The sequence below is a fragment of the Erpetoichthys calabaricus genome, chromosome 18, assembly GCF_900747795.2.
Source record: "Erpetoichthys calabaricus chromosome 18, fErpCal1.3, whole genome shotgun sequence".
In the NCBI taxonomy this organism is placed as follows: domain Eukaryota; kingdom Metazoa; phylum Chordata; class Cladistia; order Polypteriformes; family Polypteridae; genus Erpetoichthys; species Erpetoichthys calabaricus.
This window is the reverse complement of record NC_041411.2, coordinates 56,090,559-56,106,899: the sequence shown is the minus strand read 5'-3', so window position 1 is coordinate 56,106,899 and position 16,341 is coordinate 56,090,559. Positions and strand designations below refer to the sequence as shown.

At 39.5% G+C, this 16,341-nt stretch overlaps 1 protein-coding gene across 5 annotated transcripts; it reads right to left on the bottom strand.

Annotated features, from left to right (window-relative positions):
• Positions 1 to 3,206: 3,206 nt before the first annotated feature.
• On the bottom strand, positions 3,207 to 14,245 carry slc6a1b (solute carrier family 6 member 1b). Of its 5 annotated transcripts, none has more exons than XM_028824604.2 (15): positions 13,717 to 14,245; positions 11,711 to 12,098; positions 11,343 to 11,474; positions 10,896 to 10,996; positions 10,518 to 10,627; positions 10,294 to 10,426; positions 6,621 to 6,755; positions 6,431 to 6,534; positions 6,218 to 6,342; positions 5,987 to 6,099; positions 5,770 to 5,901; positions 5,131 to 5,233; positions 4,958 to 5,058; positions 4,708 to 4,875; positions 3,207 to 4,626 (listed from the first exon to the last, which is right to left on the bottom strand). In XM_028824604.2, exons 2-15 carry the CDS (start codon positions 11,946 to 11,948, stop codon positions 4,522 to 4,524), a joined length of 1,800 nt encoding a protein of 599 aa, XP_028680437.1. In that variant the 5' UTR covers positions 11,949 to 12,098; positions 13,717 to 14,245; the 3' UTR covers positions 3,207 to 4,521. The 5 variants fall into 5 exon arrangements, with proteins under 5 accessions (XP_028680437.1, XP_028680440.1, XP_028680439.1 ...); XM_028824607.2 differs by having other exon boundaries at positions 13,721 to 14,245; XM_028824606.2 differs by lacking the exon at positions 13,717 to 14,245 and adding an exon at positions 13,541 to 13,691.
• Positions 14,246 to 16,341: the final 2,096 nt, after the last annotated feature.

Below are 16,341 nucleotides of genomic sequence, written 5' to 3'. Positions count from 1 at the left end.
ACCTTGATGAGGTGCCAGTTCATCACTGGTCCCCCCAGTGCATAAACCCAAAGTCAAAATAGAATCTCTCTAGGTAACATAACACACATCTTTGGCAAGTGGAAGGAAAACCAGAGTACTCAGAAAAAAAATCCTCACATACACAAGGCTAGTGTGCACACTCAGAGAGCAAACTGGGTGAGAGATGGGAACTCAAGATGCTGTATCAATGTGGAGGAAGCACTTAGAACTGCACCAATACTCCCTACTGTATAGACCAAGGAGAACGTTTTATTGTCTTTTGGAAATGATAAAGTAAAACAATCGATGAGCTAAGGGTCAGTCATTGAAATGTGGTGTATGTCTGTTCCCTAAGTGTGAATGAGTCTGCTGTCAGGTCAACTTCTAAAGCAAGTCTTGGATTAAGCCTCTTAGCCACAAATAGTTTCCATGATTGATAATGCAGATAAACAACAAGAGTAATGGGCATGTTTTAATTGATGTGGTTCTTGTTTAATGTACTGTTCAGAGACTGTGAGGTTTCCATATGATCTGAATATGGAAATAAACAAAGACCTTTATGAATGTGACTAACATGAGCAGTTTGGGCAGCAGGTACACTTCTGATAACATAGGTAGATGAGAAGTTACCTACCTATAGTGACCAATATTTTATGTTACCCAAAGTTCTTTGGAAAAGTAATTAATATCATCAGCCCCTTTTGATACATTACCTCTGTAATCAATAGGCCTCGAGATGTTTTATATCATTTTTTCATTATGCACCAGAACAAAAATGTGAATCATTTAATACTCTTCATCATTCTTGTTACCTATGTGTTATCTGCTGTTTTGTACTATCTAGGGCCTTGTTATATTCTGAATCAATATTACTATTTTCAAGTAAATTATAAGATTATTTGTCAGGGTAATTAAAAGATGAGAATATTTCGCATCATTCAACACTCATAATCAACTTATGAAAACTGGTGAGATTTATCATTGGCTGAATCACTTCCTAGAGCAGGGGTGTCGAACTCCAGGCCTGGAGGGCTGCAGTGGCTGCAGGTTTTCACTCTGACTTTTTTCCTAATCAGTGACCAGTTTTCACTGCCAGTTAACTTCTTTTCCCTTCATTTTAATAGCCTTGTTTTTAAGGATTCAGTCCTCTGAATTTATTCCTTTCTTCATTAAATGACAGCCAAACAGAAATGAGATGTGAAACGAGCTAACAGATGACCAGCTAAATTTTATTTCAGACTCCAACCAATCTCTTAATGAGAAGCTGATTCTTGCTGTTATTTGGCTTGTTGCAGCTCTCATTCTGCCACAGCAGACATTTCCAGAACTGTTGATTTTTCTGTTTTCTGTAAGAACACCGTCAAAATATTTTGGTGACCTGAGAGATCAACTTACCAAGACTGTCACCTTTGTTTATTTTCAGATATTGTGTGATGTGGCAGCTTGTTTTGTGTTTCATTATTGATTGGCTGCTAATTAAGGAAAAAGAGACAACTAAGGGGGCGGAGTCAACTTACTTAAAATGAAGGCAAAAGAGGTTAATTAGCAGCAAAAACTGGTCACTAATTGAAGAAGATGGTTAGAATGAAAACCTGTAGCCACTGCAGCCCTCCAGGACCGGAGTTTGACACCTGTGTCCTAGAGTCTTGTCAATATTATTTATTAGTGTGATCATGGAAGGGCTTTTACTTGTTTATGTCATGTGATATTTTATCTAATTAACCTTTTTTTTTAAATCAATTCAATTTAAGATTGAAGGTCTTGACAAATTACATCTTTGTTTTTTAGGATCATGAGTGGTTCTCCATTACTATGATTAATGATTGATTTTTGTTAGGATGTTCAATTCTGTGATCAATGTATGAAACCATGTAGGATCACTATTAGTAGTGTTTACTGACACTAATGATTGCCTTGCCTGGGATACTCTCCATAACTAACATAAGTCTACTAAGCCATACGAGGGTCTTTATTACTAACACTGTTGTCCAGAGTCATGGTAAGGAAGGAACTTTTCTACCAGAAGTAATATCTGCCATCTTCACCACTATTAGCCTAATGGGAGGTTCTTTGTGCTCCCATTCTTCCATAATCAGTGTTTGAATTCCTGTGAAGTTCTACCATCTGTAACCCCCATCTGGCATTGTTTTAAAAACCTTAGCAGTCTGATTACAAAGTATGGATCAGACATGAACCTTTACTACTATGAGATCCTGTGCCACTAAAATCACCACATAGGACAATATAATATACAGTATATAACCTACCTTAATTTTTAGATGGTGTTTCATTGGGTTGTACATGGTTAAAGTCAAAGATACTATTATAGTCTGCACCAATACAGACATGAACTGGTTTCAGGCGAGTTTCTGTATCACTTTAACCCTTACAATTTACCTGTGAAGTGCTGCAGAATAAGAATTATTAAATAAGGAACACATATGCCTGTTTTCTACCAGATCCACTATGTATTATTTTAAACACTGTATGACATTTTATACATCCCTCCCTTGTTTTATGTTTCATTCTTTGTGTTCTGTTGCCTGTTCACCCAGATGTTAGGTAAATTACTCTGACATACAGTATTTGCAGAATTCCTCTGAAATACAATATGGAATGACCTCTAAGTATAACTATTGTTTCTCTGAATCAAAAGGAGTGACATGGGGTTGTTTAGGCATACAGGGCCTTTATTACTATATGCACAACGGTTGTTTTTCTAAATCAAAAGGGGCCACATGGGGTGGTTTGGGCATATACTATAGTTAGAATATGTCATTGAAAGCCTTCCGGGTTGTAAATCAAGAATGGTCCACTGGAGTAAGACCTTGAGTCTGTTAATTCTTTTGACAGACCTACGGTCATCTGGGATTTCCCCAGGAGGATGTGAAAAATATGCTGAGCATAGAAACGCCTGGCCTGTCCAGCTTAGTGTGCTATCACTTTGACCCTAACAAGGAAAAGCAGACAAAAATTGAAGTGACTAGGGTAATATTTACATGCCATCATACTAGGTTCTATGTTACATTAATCGTTCAGTTAATCTATCAACACCCTTTATAGATTTGTCTGTTATTTTAGTATCTGCACATGATTCAACCCCCAACAAGTGACATCATCTCAAGGTGAGGCTGCTAGAAAATGTGGTGAGGCTGAATATTTGACAAGGACAGGGAGTAGACTCACTCAGGCTGTAGGACCACACACCCGGTATAAGTCTTTATTAGTATTTTAAATTCTGTTAACAGAGAAAACAACCATGCTTTTAAAAGAACACCATCTACAGACATTTACATGGCATATTTTCATAGAATATTATACAATAGGCCCATGAAACAGTTAAAAATATACAAAACAATATTTTCTTACTAGATGAAGTATCTATTCTTTTTGTACATTTCAGTTAGATATGTGCTTAAATGTATCAGTTCAACAGATTATTGCAAAGAACAGCAAATCATCGAAGATTTCCTTATATTCCTATATATATATTTGCAATCTTCGTCACATTTAGACAGAAAACTCCAAAGGTTATACAGACGCTCACCGTTACATGTTTCGCACAGTACTGGCTTACAACATTATTCAAAAGGAACAACAATAGTATGGGAGTCTTGTATTTTTGCTTTTTTCTTCTTTTGTACAAAATTCACAGAACATAGATTCATTGCACATTTTAGTTTTATATAGCTCTGCTCTGAATCAAAACAATGTCGTTAACCAGATCCCTGTCACTTGTAGCTGCCAATGAAGCAAGCTAGCATTTTGCTTTCCTCTACGAGATACAATGGCCATTATTTTCGGATTAAAGCTTTATGATTGAAACTAGAAAGTGAAAGACCAAGGGAAAAGAAAAAGAAAAGCGCCTGCCTCTCTTGCTCTCGCTTTTTATTGCCAGAGTTCTTTGTTATTGATAAGTGAAGCCATCATGTGAGCGGCGGCACACACAGTCAGACAGACTATTGCTTTAAAAAGACAGAGTAACAGTGTTTAAAAAAATTTGGTCACGCACAACTCATTTGCTTGTTTTTTTTTCACTTTTCTCTCTCTTTTTAGCTTTTTGGTGTACCTGAGCAATGGCACATTAAGGACAGAAGCGGACTGGCTCACTGGCGTGTTTCCATTGGCCATCTGCTGCCAGCTGACCGCTCCAGGCTTTTGGTCCATTTTTCACACAAATTCTGGAAAAAGACTTAGAAGAGAAGTTGAAATTGCGTAACAGTCAGGTGCTGCGCACGCCAGGCCGCCTCCCAATAGCACATACAGTAATATTACATGGAGAATGGAGTTGTTATACACTAACAGTCTACAAGTTGCATATGCAATACGAACTATCACTAGGACATTGCCAGGTAGTCTTTACAAAAAGTCAGATCAACTCAAGACCTTCTAAGCATGTTGCTCACATTTGCCCCTGGAGGTAGGTGAATATATAGAGATATTGATTTATTTATATATATATTTAGACTTGTTAGTCCTTGGTCACGCTCAACCATGATTGCAAGCCCTGCATGAGCCTGTTTAGATGTATGCCTCTTCAGTGGCTGGGTTAGCACTCTCTGTTGGCTCCGGCCCATTCTCTTGAGCATGAATGTCTTCAGAAGGCTGGGTCATAATCCGAAGACGCTGCAACAAGATAAAGAGAGTCAGGATCTGTGTGGGCAAAATGTGTGAGGAATGACAGGTGATTACATCCTTTGTTCTCACCTGCTTCAAGGAGCCCTTAAGTGTGAGGAACAAGTAGCCCATGTAACCCGGGATTAGGATCATAGATGAAAGAGCCATACACCAGCCTACTCCCTGACCCCAGGCAGGGAACACATACTTGTTCAAGGTGAGTGGAACCATCTGGACAGCACTAAAGAGGAAGACCCCCTGGAGTGGAGAGACATCCCAGCATGCATTACACATTGCCAGTTGCGTAATGGAAAGCTAGAGCTACTCCCACCTGTCTTACCGCTACAATTAGAGGAGTGAACACAGCCCAACAGAGTTTCCACCAGATGCAAGGCCTGTATCCAACCATTTCCTGCATGTTGTCATAGAACCTGTTCACACCTTTGAGACAGACAGAAAAGTGTCAGATGGAAGCCAAGATGTTGCAAGCTACTTTAGTCACCCAGCACGTACCATAGCACCAGGAGATGGAGATGCATTCAAAGAAAACCAGGAACAGTAGAGACATCCCACTAGCAGAGTAGTAGTCAAACAGTTTAAATACATAGATGCCACCCTGAGAAGATAACAGCAAAGAGTTAGGTGACTGACAGCCCCACTGGGGGATATTAAAGTGCAAGAAGGGGAAGGTGATTTTCTGTTGTCACAGGGGTGTCCATCTGTAGTATGGGGGCATCTGGCAGTTCCATGCCTACAAGTTGTATTGTAGGTGTACCTGTCTGCTGTTTTAGATCCCCTTTGGTGCCCAAGACATTGCTAGTAAGATGTGACTCAGAGCTGAGGAAAAATCTGCCCATTTCACCATAATGACCACTTTAAAGGACGTGGTGGTCTTGTATCACATGTGCAAGCCATAGGCATCAGGATCTGTTGCTCCTGGCTTCCAAGAGAAACTCTAGTATATTCTTATGACATACCTATTCGATTTGCACCAAATCTGTCAGTGATAGCTAGACTACTGTGTTCTCACTAAGACATTTTGAAATTCTACATATTCTAAGGCCTTCAGTATAGAGTGCAAACAAAGGTCTTCATTGCTACATATTTCTGTCTCCAACCTTGTGTGTTGTCTAGGGTAGGATTTCTTCTTACCTGAGTGATGTTTGACAAGCCAATCAGATAGGAGACAAGGCAAACTACAGCAATAAAGATCTCTCTTCTTGTGCGTAAGAGCCGAGGGAACTCATCCACTAGAGCAGTGATGAATCCCTCCACCGTGCAGAACTGCAAGGAGACAAAAAGAGAGTGCAGCAATGATGAGAAAGGAAAGATCACTGGCTGGTGAACAAAGTTGGATTTAAACAGCTACCTGGCTGTCAATGCCCAGCATAAGCAACATGGAGAAGAAGAGAACAGCCCAGAGTGGAGATATGGGTAGCTGTGTCACTGCCTCCGGGTATGCCAGGAAGGCCAGCCCAGGACCTGCAGTGAACACATGCAATGCTCATGATAAAGTTGATCAGTCTGCCAGTCCGAAACTTGAATTTGCTCCTAGTATCATGCTGCTCAATATACACACTACTTACTACACACCACTTACCTGACGCTGCCACATCTGCAATATTCCTGTTTGTCACGTTGGCCATGAAGCCTACGATGGAGAAGATGACAAACCCTGCAAACATGCTAGTACTGGAGTTGATACAACACACAATGATGGCATCCCTGCAAGAACAGATATTGAGAATGCCTCTCAGTGATTACATGTGCATGCTGCACAAAATGTCACAGCAGACAGTACCAATCTGCTTACCGGTACACATTATTATGAAAAGGATTGTAGCTGCCAAGAGCAATGAGTGAGCCAAGACCCAGACCATAGGAGAAAAAGATCTGCGTGGCGGCATCAAGCCATACCTGAGGAAGGTGAGCAGACATGGTCAGAATCATGGCATGTCATGTGAGGCCACAGGATGAGCAATCATGTGCTGGCCCCTCCTTACCTCTGATTGCTTAAGTTTGCTGAAATCCGGAGTGATATAGAACAAGATTCCTTCCCTGGCTCCAGGCAAAGTGACTCCACGGATGAAGAGAATAAGCAGCATAATATAGGGATATGTTGCTGAGAAATAGACGACCTAGAAAAGAAGTGGGTCTGTAAGAATTGTAGGGCATTGTGGGATAGTGAGCGGGGGAAGAGGGAAGGAGGGGTCTGGTAGAGGTTTAAAGTGCAACTAAAACAGACTTCTTTGGAGTTGGTACTGGATAAGGGTAGATGGGGGTAGGCTAAGACATTTGGAGGAAACCATATAGGGCAAGTGATGCCACCCTCTTTATACTGTTGCATAATATGGCACTGATGTAATTTTCACTGCTGAGTAACATGAAAAGAACCTTCATTAAAAGGTGATATGGCATCCTATTCGGGGTACACATTGATAGGTGGCATTACCTGAGAATGTAGTTGAGGTGGCAGATTGGACTATTAGACTTCATAACAGTACACCTTCACAAGCTTTGAGATGTATAAACTTCAAATCTTACACTAAATTGTGTTTGTGCCAAATTGGCTGGTTTTGTGCTTTTGGTGAATGAAGATTATGATTGTCCATATGTCTTTTTTTGTATTCATGGTGTATTAGTGTGATCTTCCACAAATTAAAATCCATGTAACTGACATTATTATGGCAATAAGTAAAGTAAAGAAGGGAGGCACCATGTGGAAATGTGCATCAGATGTTCCCTTCTCAGCTATAGGAAAATGTACTAGACTTGTGTTGATAAGTCTTCATCCCATTTCAGACCTGTCCTTCCACCCCTACTATGTCATGCTTTTCCTTTTTCCTTTTCTCTGTCTGTGTGCATAATTCATTTCTGCTGGAGCACCACTTGGTTCAGAAAGGTACACCAGCATTAAGGTAAGAGTTACACTTAAATTTATTATGTTATCTAAAAATCTGACTGGGTTCAAGCCTTACCCAGTGTGAGGAACAGCACTGAGAGTACAAAAATAATGCTACTTTATATCTCTGTTAAGAAAATCAGTAATGTTATGTCAATACAGCCTCTTTTAATTAAACTGAGATAAAAAGGAGATGTAAAAAGGTGTGAACATGTGGATGTTCTACTTTAATAAGTTCTTCATCTGTTTCCCATTATTCTTATTTGGCTCCACATTTAGAAATCATCCCTGCATGTACTCATCCAGTTCTGTCCCATCTACAGTTTATATTTCATATATATTTTCTGTATGAATTGCTTTGTGAATATTTTGCTGATAGCTATAACCATGCCCCCTCCTTAATCTATTCTAGGGATATTTTTGGCCTTGCCCATTCAGATGTCTTTTGTCAGTAGTCCAGCTGACATGGCTACTCTGCTTACTGCATGTTACATAGACGAGAAGTGTACATCTTTTGCTCATGTACTTACTAATTCATGACCATTATTAGGAAAGATGGAATATACTGGATTTTAGGCTGAAGTTCCCAATTTGGAGCAAACGTAGAGAACAGCTGTCATAAGGTGTTGTGTTTTTGCATGACATTGTCCACCCCACTACTCCTGCCCACTCTTTTTACATTGCTAACAAAGCTCTAAGAAGGTAAAATATTATTTTTGAACAGTGTATTCATAGCTTGTGTTATGAAAAACTGGATGACATAATCACAAATTGGGCAAATTCTGCATTGCTTTTGAGTAAGTTTTTTTGGCTTTCCCCTATATTTTGAAATATTAAACCATTAATGCATATATTTTTCTCTGTGCTCTTATAGCTCATTCTTTGTCATGACAACAAATTCAAAAGTAATAAAGCTCCATGAATAGAATGTAAAACTGAGAACAAAAAACATGTCATTCTTAATTGCGGAAGGATTTGTACTGCAAGCAAATACCTCTGCCTAACAACTGTTGGAAATGTGCCTATTTGCCCATCTAAATCAAATCAGTCTATCCCCTTTTAAAATATTATTCATGTATTCAAATGAAGGCATTACTACTTAATATGATGTACCTCCTTTTTTGTGTGCGTTAAGACAAACACAATAGACTTTCCTGGTTTGCAGCTCAACTATCCAGGTCTTATGAAGCTTTTGCTAAGCATCTCAGTTCATCTTGAAGCTACACCCAAAGTCAGGCAGTGGATGACTAGAGCAGAGGCAAGAATCTGCATGAAATTCTCAATTAGCTAGTAAGACACAATGAACAGTGCCATTGGGAGTTATGTGGGGCCGAGACCATCTAAGAGTGTTAGAGCCACACAGCTCGCAATCATTCTTTTATATAACCATCTACTCCCAGCAAAATAATTATCTGTTAGAAATAGCACACTTATATTATTTGTTATTTACAGCTAATTTGTATTAGGCTTGCCATACACTACATTAATACTTCCTAATGATATAATTGTTATTGATTACCTTTCTGTTCTTAACACTTCTGTTGTTTCAGTTGCCTATTCAAAACATTACTCTTACTAGTTTTTGTACTCTCAACTTACCTAACTTTTATATCTATCATTGCTCAAAAAGTTGCTCTTCACAAACTGTCACTGACTTTTCCTTTAAAAACTAAATTATACTCATATATGTTACTGTAAGAGTTCTCATTGCTAAAAATATGTATGTTCATATTATTCTCACACTCCAGTGCCTGCTCACTCAGGTCAGTTGCCATAACATTACACTGTTCTATATATAACCTTACTTTACATCCCCACCCATAAAGTTAGCCTTGCAATACTGTAGCTCATTAAGTTGTCCCTACATAACTCACCAGTCATTTTATTCCTAAATGAATCTCCAGCTTCACTCTGATACATGTTTTACTCACAATGACATACTGCAGCTCACTGCCAATCAACTTTTCTGACAAAAAAAAACCACGTTAAAATGTTAAACTGTTCCTGTTTGAGAGCTTTATTTTTCATAAAGCTACCCTGACATTACTCCAGGATCACAATGAGGCTTTAATTTTCTCATTACAAAAGAATTGCAGCTTACAACTACTACCCTCACAAGGCTACTTGCAGTCTGTAAAATTAGTCTTAAACAAATTGCCACTCACAACATTACACAATTCAGTGCTCAGTTACATCTTTTAGGTTACTGCTCACAAACTAAAATTTACATGAGTTACTATGCATTGTATTACATCTTTATAACATATGGATCATAATGTTAGATTTACGCAGCTTACTGCTCATGTGTTACTCATACACAGTTTTACTAACAATCTGTGAAACAAATACTGGAAACATATCATCCTTCATTTGAATGGATCTTGCAGTGCCAATACACTAGAGATCTTGAAGCCTTTATAAATTAAGTTAAAACAAACAAATTTTCTGTGATCCCAAACAAAGCTCCCCTGCTTGTCCACTTCAATTGCTTTCATGCTGTGTGCCAGCTGTATACTACTCAGATTCAAAAATGTATTTTTGTGTTAGCACCCTGTTTAAACAATATCTTGATCTGAATAAATAGCATAATGAAAAAATCTCCAATCACAGAAAAAATGTATACTTGTTCATTCTAAACCAGCTGACATGGTTTACTTTATGTAGCTAGCACAATTAGAAAATGCACCTCCAAATGGTCATTCAGTATCAGGCTTGACAGTTTCATTCTTTTTCATTCAATGCATTTGATAACAATTATTTAAGGAGGTGCTCACCTTTCCAGTCCAACTGACACCTTTCCAGATACAAAAGTAGACAAGGACCCAGGCGATTGCAAGAGTGATGGCCAGAGGCCATCGAATCTGTCCTGGTTTTTCCAGCCCATCAGTCATCTGATGCATGTTGCGCCTACACAAACAAGGTAAAAGATGCTGTTGTATGAATCTTGTCTCCATGTCACTGTTTGCCACTTCGTTTTACACAACATAAATATTCTTACTCCCAGAACTCCACAACTGCACTTGTCATATTGGTTGTATTTCCAATGCTGTAGTTTGAAAAACATCTGTCTGTATTCCATGGGTTATTACAGCTATTCCAAGGAAGATCCTGTGAAATACACAATTCAATGTCACTATTAAACCTCCACGATTGCAAATGTGCCTGTGCAACTGTTTCAATGCTGATAGGAACAATGGGGTCGGCTGACATGTCAGCACAGAAGACAATGTCAATGAGTAAATAATCAGTCAGGTCTGCATTTTTATCGTTTAGTGCATAAATCATTTCTGAGTCACCATTTCTTTGCTTATTTTGTAATGCGGTGACATGAATGCCTAAGATAAAACTGTGTAAATGAACAGCCTCTTGTACTTACTGCGGTAAAGGAATAATACAGATAATAAATTGCCCAGGCAATAATGACGATATAGTATATGTTAAGCCAGAAAGAGAGGACAGCAGCAGCTAGGCCCACACCTAACAAACAAATAAACAAAGCAAACAAATCAGTCACACACTTGAGGCAAGCATTCAAAAAAAAAAAAATAAATAAATAACTGACTGTTAAGAATATACAGTTTCATGATCATGTAGGTGCATTAGCAGTCAGAAAACATTCACTTTTCTTCTATCCAAGTATATATGTAGACTGTATCCAGTATACTGTAGACTGACAGCCCTTATATGTAGTATATTTAAGTGTGCATACATAATAATGGCATCCATGCCAGTCTAGGCAATAGACGGCATGATGTAGGTGGAGTTTCAAGTCATGTTACACACATAATTTACGGCGAGAAAAAGATGGTTCTTAAAATACTACCTTTGAACATAGGAGCCAGTTTCCAGACTCCAAGTCCCCCAATGGAGGTGAACTGACCCAGAGCGCATTCAAGAAGAAAAAGGGGGACCCCAGCAAAGATGAGGGTAAGAAAATAGGGAATCAAAAAGGCTCCTGGACAAAAACAGGAAATAAAGAATTAGATTATGGTAATTGGGTAATGAACTGTTGGTTGATGGACATCTGTAAAAGAAAGAAAGAAAGAAAGAAAGAAAGAAAGAAAGAAAGAAAGAAAGAAAGAAAGAAAGAAAGAAAGAGTGTTGGTGACCCAAGGTCAGCTTGTCCATCTCAAGAAGCTGCATAGGTATTTAAGTGTTCTTTCTCAGGTGAGGCCAGCGAAGCTCTTTTACCTCCACCATTTTTGCCACAAAGATATGGAAATCTCCATACGTTCCCAAGTCCAATTGCGTAACCCACACATGACAGCAGAAAATCAAATTTTCCTCTCCACGTTTCTCGCTCCGGGATTTCCTTCTTTTTTTTCTGCACTTTAACCACAAGTGTCTTAGGTTTATCGTTAGTTGTTGGCGCCTCGTTCACCTCCGTTAAAATGTGTCCATCCGAGGCCTTTGTACCATTGGTCGCCATATCTCTTGGTTTGGCGGGGGTCCTGGTAACCGGACGGGAGATTTCAGCACCGGTCCACGTAGACAGCAGCTTCGCGGTTCTTCGCCCAGTTCTGGGAGCCGCAAAATCGGAAGCAATAGGGAATGAGTGAGAGTCACTGCGGAGATGTATCTGCGAAGAGAAGGATAGATCTCTGAGTACAAGAGTCAAAAGAGCGCCTCCCGTGGGACAGAGCCCCCGGCCACGGGGTGCACGTGAGGGCTTTGACGTCAGCGCCTTTAAACGGTGAGAGACCCACGCGTGCAAAACACAGGCGTGCGCGCACACCCACACACACGCGCAAAAATATAAACTATAGCATACAATCACGAAGCAAAAATGAAAATCAAGTGTGCAAAAATAAAGCTGGTCGGAAATGTATATAACTACAGAAAAAAGAACATCCACTAATGAATACATATATATATATATATATATATATATATATATATATATATATATATATATATATATATATATATATATATATATATATATATATATATGGAACTTTTGTATTTCCAATCACTTTAAATAACGAAGTGACGAGGTAATCTATCTTTCTTTGTTTTTGGGCGCTAAGCACACTCACGAAGCGCCGTAGATACCTGAAAAGGCACGAGTCGCCTAGGCAAATGAAATTATGAATTCATTATTTGCCAGGCACACTTCTGCCAAGTCCTGCCAATTATATTCTTTCAGTCGATCGCCCAGCCTGTGGGTTTAGATCCCATTTAAATAGCGGAATGCGCCTAGAGTCTATTACCATTCTTTATTTTTCTGTCTTAATTATTTTTTTAAACCAACGGTCATACCCGATTGCGTGACGGCAGCAGTTAGCCCGAAGTGTCGTAGGGCATCAAATAAACAGTTTCAATGGGCTCTTCGTCTTAGTATCCAGGGTAAGCCGGTGTACAATACAATGGTGCGAGTCCAGTTCCTTCGCCCGCCTCTCTTAAATGCAGCTCCAACAGGAGCGCAACATAAACAAGTGTGCACAACAGATGTGCGTCACCATCAAACGGACACTATTCGCTCTTGTCTAAAACCTGAGCAAATGAGTACGAGCTTTCCTTTGCAGAGTCTGCACGACGAGCTGATGTGCCAAATGTCAGAGCAAAGCTTTGATATTTCAATTTGACACCGTGAAAACAACTGCTCACATCCCGGTTCTTTTGCTTATGTTGTTTGGAGAGATTGCTTTTCACGTGCTTCGACAAGTCATCAGAAAGGTCTTAGGCAGGTGAATCGCGCCATGTCGCCGACTAACAGTCAAGCTTTCTACCCGGTCGCTTTGATCGATACGTGAAGTGACAGTGCGCCAGCGTTCGCAGCTTCGAGAGGCGCTTGTTCTGAAACACAAAGAAGCGCCTAAAGCAGAATAGAGAGCTAAAGAGCGGCGCGCTGAGCTCACTCCGCTCCGTCTGCCGCTTCTTCTTCCTTCTTCTCATCCTCCTCATTTATAGAAATAAGTCTCCGTTTGGTTTATGCCATTACTTCTTACACAGGAGCCAGGAACAATGCTCCCTCTCACTGATAACTGCAGGTATTAGAAGAGGCGAAAGTGTACTTACTTATTCTAAGTGAGCCTCTACTGCGCACCAGCGCGCCGTGGACTCTCCGGTGCTTAACTGCGTGTGCGTGTGACTCGGCTTTTCTACACAGATGCGTGATCTTTCAAACGGTGCTCAGTTTCACACATTCTTCCTTAGCTCACTCCTCCTGCGAATGCGGGATAAAATGCACTTACTCACAGCGCAGTCGCTGGTGTCTGGCAGAGCTCTTCTGGCAGAAGCATATATTTCCCTGGAAGTTCAAAACTTGGTTTGCCTTTTCCCCAGTCTAAGAGGACACGATCGAAAAAGCTCCTGAGTACAGAAAACTGTCCACGGGCAAGACGTGGTGCTGTCCGCAGGTCGTTGGTGCTGAAGGCAAGCTCCCAAGCACGACTCTGAGAGGAGCAGCTTCTCCTCGCTTCGCCGCCGTCTGACGCTACATGCACCCTCTCAGCTCCAAAGCGTCAATGACATCTGAAAGTCAGCCCTCCTCCCCATGTACATCATCCCCACCACTGAGATCGCGCCGGGCTCTCCACTCGAGCATCTTCTTGACTCAAGGCTTTACATGCTTTGGCTTTCTCGGCAATTTGGCATTTTCTTGGTCATTGTCAGATGGCCCCTTATATAAGCAGGTTTTACCTTTCATCAGCAGTAGCTGTCCGATGATGCCAAAGTTTCAGAAAAAAAGCAAGTAGATCGAGAAAATGGAGAAAGGGATGTTCCAGTCTATGTAGCACTTTGCTATGCATTTCCAATGAAGCTGCTGTTCAGGTGCCCAGTAAGATGGGAACGAATGGTGCTCAAGCACCATACAACACAAGAGACAAGTGAACCCCATATATGACTGTAAGGTGTAACCATTTCTTTCTATGAAGACCGTTCATAATTTGCATCAAATGAAACATCTGCACAAATATCATTTACTGAGACAAGATACACACAGATCATCTGCTTTGGCTTAACTGTCTATGCCACCTTATAGTATTTCCATTTATGAAATGAAAGTGTTTCATAAAGGAATGGAAGCTTGGCGGCCCCAGCCCCATTCCCTCCTCCTCCTCCCCCAGCAGTTCTCCATACCAGTCTCAAAACTGAGAATCAAGCCACCATCAGAAATAGGTCTTTGGAAGTAAACCATAAAGTAATTTTCTGCAGCACAGTTAACAAAGGAAACCTAGAGGATACTGAAGATGTTGTCAACCATAGTCTAGTTTCTGGAAAAATGTGATAAGGAAACTCGTCAATAAGTGGGGTCTGGGGGCATGAGATAAATTGAAAATTGCGCTTATAATCTTCTTAGTATGCTGTCTCCAGAAATGAAATGGTCTTGTGAGGGAAGTTAAATGAATGGAATTTAACTCTCAAATTGAAGCTTTTTCACTGGAGATTTTGACATGGCTGTGAACATGATACAAATATCTAGTTAAAAATAAATACTTACAATTAAACAGCAGCTTCTTGCATTCAAATATAAACTCAGTAACAACAAAATAAGCATCTCTAAAAATGAAATATTAAAAAACAGCAACAATGGAAAGAAAACTGACAGCAGTGTGCACACATAGGGCACATTAATGTAAAACTAAGCATTTAGCACAAAACATATTATGACATTACATTTATTTATCATGAAGGCTGAATATCTGTAGCAAACAAAGTGTGCAAAAAAGAGAGCACATAATTAAACAATGGGTTGAAACGCCAGGAGGGAGCAAAAATATTATTATGATGTGACCAGATTTGTGGTAGAATAAATATGGGCAACAGAGGGCTTTTTTGAAACAAATTCCAGTAAAGGCAAGCAAAAGTTGTAGAAACCGTCCACTCATCTGGTAGTCCCTTTTGACTTTTTTACTGCAAAGTAAAGATATTCAAAAATTTAGGAGGGCAAACTCTCACCTGTATATATATAACTTGCAGCCTTTATTCACTTCAAAGAAATGTCATGATTTGCATGAACACATCATGACATAAGTTAAATGAATTGCTATAATTAAGTATATGTGTCTTATTTATGTGCCTGGAGCGACTGGCATTTGTGTACAAATTGTGTTTCCTTGTATATGTCCAAAATTTTTTTAAGATTCTCTGTCTGATTTTTTTGGCTTTTAACCATGTGATGTTTTTGTATCTTGTTTCACATCAAAATCATGCTCATATCTGTCACTCAATACAAACATCATCCTCTGAGACTTATTGTTCCTTGCTTTCTTTCTCTTATTGGGAAACAATTAAAGAGTATTGTAGCTGTGCTTAGACATTAGGTTAGATGTCTTTTTTAATCTTTTATATGTAGTTATCACACTAAGAAATTTTGGAATTAACGTGATTCTTAAATAGAAAAAAGAAGAAGAAGCAAAAGCACATGACGCTATTTTCCCTATTCCTGATAATATAATTTTGGGCATGATCACTATTTCTCCATGCCTAGTAATCCTTTCTTCCTTCCTTCAATTCTAAGTTTGCTGACTTATCATAATGAGAAATCTTATTGAAACCTTTTCTGTGATCATTTGATGGTGGTGGGTGGAAAGGGACTGGTTTTAAGATTGCATATTTTTCAGTAACATCTATTAACCAAATATTTAAGTTCTCTGCTTGAGATGATGGTTCTCCAGTTTTTATTGGTGCTATGACTTTTTCATTCTGTCAGCCCTATGTTCATATTTTGATGCAGCACTAATCTTAAGTGGTTTTCCTCATTCAGCACTCATACAGGAGAACCTGTCTCCATCAGTCAAATTCAACAGCAAATGTTCCAAGTTTAAAAATGTTCCTTGGTGAAATACTTTTAATTTGCCTTGAAACCAAGGAGG

What these genes read in the sequence shown, in the direction of transcription:
- slc6a1b (XM_028824604.2), bottom strand. Translation starts at nt 11,948, where the DNA reads ATGGCGACCAATGGTACAAAGGCCTCGGATGGACACATTTTAACGGAG. An exon ending in TTGTGGCAAAAATGGTGGAG is followed by an intron (nt 11,475 to 11,710) that starts GTAAAAGAGCTT and finishes GTTTTTGTCCAG; the next exon opens with GAGCCTTTTTGATTCCCTAT. An exon ending in ACTGGCTCCTATGTTCAAAG is followed by an intron (nt 10,997 to 11,342) that starts GTAGTATTTTAA and finishes TTTGTTTGTTAG; the next exon opens with GTGTGGGCCTAGCTGCTGCT.